General features: G+C 35.8%; 1 protein-coding gene across 6 annotated transcripts in view; it reads left to right on the top strand.

The window, feature by feature from the left end:
• The window catches only part of LOC108578532 (long-chain-fatty-acid--CoA ligase 4), a 21038-nt gene that overhangs the window by 11749 nt on the left and 3861 nt on the right, over positions 1-5428 (top strand). For all 6 annotated transcript variants that reach the window (XM_017941890.1, XM_017941891.1, XM_017941888.1 and 3 more), the window contains one exon: positions 4031-4385. In XM_017941890.1, the coding sequence (XP_017797379.1) occupies positions 4035-4385 (351 nt within the window). In that variant the 5' untranslated portion in view covers positions 4031-4034. The remainder of the gene's footprint in view (positions 1-4030; positions 4386-5428) is intronic.

Below are 5428 nucleotides of genomic sequence, written 5' to 3'. Positions count from 1 at the left end.
CTACTATATATAATAAGACTAAGACTCTAAGGAAACACAGGCGATTAAAATACTGATTTAAAATAACGTCGGTTCGCTCGTCGGTGACTATCTGCGATGTTGTGTGGGCCGCTGCCCTTTTTCTGTTTTTATATGGTTCTTCGGCCGTTAGGACCGTGCAAGTCTTGGGGTGGGGGTGCAGCCTGCGCTCATCCTTGTCTAAGGCCCCCTGCGGCTTGGTTCCCGCGGTCGTTGTCTAGGCGCGTCGCACAGCGTCTTACATACTAAATATTTAAAAATAATAATTTTACAAATAATAGAATTATTTTACAAACATAAATAGAGGCATCTGTCAAAATTTAAAAGTATAAATTGGGGGACTTTTTAAAATTGCTCTTTCTGGCGGGAGAAAGGTGAAACAAAGTTCCATTATCGATCTACTGTAAACTTCACAGTTATCTGAACAAATGAATCGTGTAATTATCTGCATCATCCACCAGTGGTTGTCGAATTTCGTAACGATACGACGCGATACCAACTTTGATCTTCTCGCGGTCATATTCCATGTTTTGTCTTTGTCCTTTTTGCTGGACGCATCCAGAGAATGTCCTTCTCTCAGAATCTCAGATAACGAGAAGACCATGTGCGTGGTTCGGGAGCCGCATCTGTCACGACGAGCTAAAGACGTTCAAAGTCCGCGGAGATATTTGAATCTCGAGTGCTTGTCGCCGGACTGCAGTCACGCCACGCTTTTCATTGTGTTTGTGTCAGTTGCTACACTCTGTATAGAGTGTCGCGTGGCGCGTTATATCCTTTTGAGACGGTACAGAATGTTACGAAGCAGAATTGAATGACGTTTAGGTGTTCTAATTTTTTATGGTGCTATTATATAAGTACGTGTAAATTTTGTATTATTACAGTACTATTACAGATGTAAAATACAATTTGGTTTTCTTTTTCTTATTAACAAATATAACGTTTCAGATGGAACAATACGGAATAATTTAGATGGAATGAAGGTTCACCGTTTTTGTTTGTTATTTTGAAATATTTTAAATATATTATTTTAAACTGAATGCTTTATTTAGTTCTTTAATACAAAGCGGTAATGTTTAAAATTATGTAACGGTGTTTGAACATTTTGTTCACAAATTCAATTCACGAATTGTTTTTATAGAGTTTTGTACATTTCTATGGGACACCCTGTACATAGTGAAACACAATAATGCAACCGCGAGACAGCGTAGTGTAAAAAGGACAAGAATGTGGAATGTGAGAATCATCGTCATTGCCGTCCTCTGTCTTCTTGATTTATAGATAAAACGGCAATTGTGGTAATGAATAAATACCGATGCGACTAATGTCTTTATATATAATTATACGTATAAAGGAGGATGTTAAAAAAGTGCCAAATTTGTACCCCTTCAGTTACTTAAAATTTTAACGAGGCATCATTCTACAAGTCCTAAGGCATCATAAACGCACAATTATTTATCTGAAATGTGATGGGATAATTATAAAAAATGTAGATGAAGTTGACGGTACTTGGAAATTCGAATTGAAACTTTCTGACTTCAAATGATCATAACTTCGAAATGAATGCACGAAATGGAAAAATTCAAACGCTATTCTATAGAGGAAAGTCAATATTTATATAGTTAACAATAAAACGCGACAAATTAAGATAAGGTGCTACCATGCAAGTATTCCATAAAATATGTTCGTTGTTCTACTGTAGCTTACTTCTAAAACAAGATGAAATGCATCGAATATGAAGAATTGTTATTATACTTCATCCTTCTCTTCTTCAGATGACATTTCTTCGGTAAAATATTGGTTGAGGAAGTTAGCAGGTGAATGTGTGGACGTCTGATGTCGAGCAAACCCCAAGTACCATAATACTGTTGCAACGTGTGAACAACACCCCACTACACGTTGGCCTATTTTTCACCCACAAATATGTCCGATGTCCAACAATAATATATAAACAAAGTATTTCACGGAATTGATATGACGTGAGTGCATTTGAGTTTTAACTAAAATACTATTTCCAGAATCCAGGTCGATGTGGTATTTGCGGTAATCTATTGTCAAAGATGCTGTTGCTACTTGGAATTCGAAGTTTATATATTATTGTTGGACATTGGACAAGTTATGATCATTTGAAGTCAGAAAGTTTCAATTCGAATTTCCAAGTACCGTCAACTTCATCTACATTTTTTATAACTATCCCATCACATTTCAGATAAATAATTATGCGTTTATGATGCCTTAGGACTTGTAGAATGATGCCTCGTTAAAATTTTAGGTAACTGAAGGCGTACAAATTTGGCACTTTTTTAACATCCTCCTTTCAACACTTCACATACTCAAGCAATAGTAAACAGTAGATAGCTACTCGGTAAATGTTTCGAAATTGTAGATGCTTATTTTTTTTATCGTAGAAATAGATAAAATACTCCTACGACTGTGCGTATATACTTCTAGTCTTTTCCCCCCTCTTTCTCTTTCTGTTCTCACGCCTTCGTTTTGCACGTTGAACCCTCTTCGTTATTTATTCAGCGTCGGAGGATAGGTCCGCCAAAACGTGGCGCCATTGCTTTGGCACTACCGACTGTTACGAAATCGCGTGATCGTGCGATCTGTCCGCACTATTTTTGCACGGTGCATGTTTTGGGCTGATAGTCTCTGTCTTTATTCACGCTTCGAGGTCATCTGATCGTTTACAAGGATATCGAGAGGCGAGCATGCGAGCTTGAAAAGAAAAAAAAAAAAACGGATGAATCAATCACTAATTGCTTTATGCATCGTTCGAACGTCGTTAAAGGCGAGTCTGGACGCGACGGTGATTGGTCTAGACCTAGTTTCGCTAGGAGACACTATTATTGGCGAATTGTTTACTGCACCGACTGTTGGTACCATTAATCCTCAACTGGTAGAACGGAAGATTCGTTATATAATCGATAGAGGGAGACCAGGTGTGTACAAAATTAGACAAAAAGTATGATAAATCTATTTTCGATGAAATTGATAATTGTTGTGTATTCAAGTGATGTACTGTGATGTACATGTACTTTATTGGATATGGTATTTTGGAGGTTAGGAGTGGGGCTGTTCTCGACCCCATTTTACGATCTTATCAGTTGAGGGTTAAACAGTTAATCGGACATCTGAATGATCTTTAACCCTATTATTTTGTTTGGATTTTTTTAGCTCTAAATAATTTTTCGTTTTCGTATGAAACTTTTTTTCTTATTATTTACTCCACATTTATGATTGCGTAAGGTAGTATCTATACAGCCTTGAATAGATATCAGAATTAATGTGTAAGACCTATATAAAACATGCTTTTTTTTATGACTAATTGGTTTGCACCATTTCTAAAACTAATACGGAATGTTAAAAATGTTGATGCCTTTCTTTAAAGGGTTTCGTGATATTTTAACAACACTGCAACTGTTCGCATTACGTAGTATCGTAGTGCACTGCATATTGATTCTCATTTGTATTCTATTGATACTGATACCGATTAGTAGACTGTTGTTACGAATACTTATGGCACTGACACTAATGCAAACAGTAATGCACGGTATTGATATTTTAATATTCTCACTGATATTATGCATCAGAATATGGGTACTATAATACAATGCAATCTTAGCCAACATCTGTATATGGTATTTCATAAATTAAAACTATCTAACTTAATATAAGAATAACTTTCCAAAATTGATGGACAAGTTTTTCTTCGTGCTAGAGTTACTATTACATCGAATCTCGTAAATATTGGTTCTATTTCCACGATTACTACTAACATCCTAAATATTACACGAATCAATATTGTGCGCTATTATTAACATCGCTTCTCCTATCTACAATGATAATAGTAACATTACATAAATCTAAGAAAGAATATCTTTTTTAAATTCTCGGTTGTAATGTTGACGAAGCCTTTTTCAGAAGGACACTGCTTATATCGGAAGCCTCTGCAAGAGTCTCCCGAAGATCCTAACTGTTTAAGAATTTTCTTAACCTTACCCTCTCTTTATAGGGAAATGGAAGGCTTCTGGATTAGCAGCGCGATCACCGCGATCAAGGCGATTTCCTATGTGTACGACCTGCTAACGTTTCCGGTGTACCTCGTGCTGCAGCGACCCTGGGAGAAGAGGAAGGCCTCGCGTAGGATCAAGGCTCGACCTGTCGCGAAGGATGAGAACAGGGTCACGTACAGGAGCGTTGATCCGCCGGGGCCGATGCACGTTATGCTCGAGCGTGAAAATATCGACACGCTCGAGAAGATGTTGTCCTGGGTCGCTAAGATGCATAGCGACAAGAAATGTCTTGGTACGAGAGAGATACTCGCCGAGGAGGACGAGGTTCAGGCTAATGGTAGAATATTTAAGAAGGTACAGTATCTGATAGTGATGGTGGGAATCCAGTTTGACAGTCCGAGAAATAAATGATAAATCTTTAACAATTTTTTTTTTGGCTGAACTAGGAAAGACATGGGGCGATTTCACGTCAAATTGATCACTTTCTGACGTCAACGTTAGGGATTTTGTTCCAAATGAAATATAATATACTACATGTGAAATTAGGAGGGGTTTAAGTCATCATTTAGCTGGTTTCGAATTTGTTTAAAAGATACGGACCTTTGAATTTAACAATTTTTGCAAAATTTTTACCGCGGAAACTATTGCTCGAATTGAGCTCATCTTTTGTTTTGTTTTAATCTAGAAGGATAGTCCTATTGTAATATTATTTTTGTTATTTGAAAAATTGATTTTATAATTCTGAAAATTATAAATAAACTCTTACTTTGTAAATTTCTCTGTGATGGGCTAGAGGTGTTCAAATTAAAAAAAAAAAAATGGTCATATTCCTTGAAATTCTACCCACAAAATGAGCCATTTTGCAGGATGGAGAGTATAAAAATTGAACCATATTAAAATTGACCATATCGAAGGTACTATGGGGTACTTGGGGTTGCTTACCTAAAACGTGGGTACACCAATTCTTTTCTAGTTCCTTCAAAATTTAAATCAAAATTAAAAAATTAAAATCAAATACCAAAAATAATATTACAATAGGGCCGTCTTAGATTAAAACAAAAAAAAAGATGAGCTTAATTCGAGCAATAGTTTTCGAGATAAAAATTGATAAGCACAGATCATAAATCAAATCCCGTTTTCATAAAAATGAAAAATTTAAACAAATTCGAAACCAGCTACATGATGACTTAAACCCCTCCTAATTTCACATGTAGTACATTATATTTTATTTGGAACAAAATCCCTATTGTCGACGTCAAAGAGTGATTGATTTGGCGTGGAATCACTATATGGTAATACTATTTTTTTTTAATGAAAAGGGGCATCCTTACATTACAATACAAAAATTTTATTCAATGTAATTTTTGATACTGTTATTGTAAATTTTATACTTTAAA

Source organism: Habropoda laboriosa, unplaced genomic scaffold, assembly GCF_001263275.1.
Source record: "Habropoda laboriosa isolate 0110345459 unplaced genomic scaffold, ASM126327v1 scaffold38, whole genome shotgun sequence".
NCBI lineage: Eukaryota > Metazoa > Arthropoda > Insecta > Hymenoptera > Apidae > Habropoda > Habropoda laboriosa.
The sequence above is the reverse complement of the archived record's forward strand: the minus strand, read 5'-3'. Positions and strand labels throughout refer to the sequence as shown.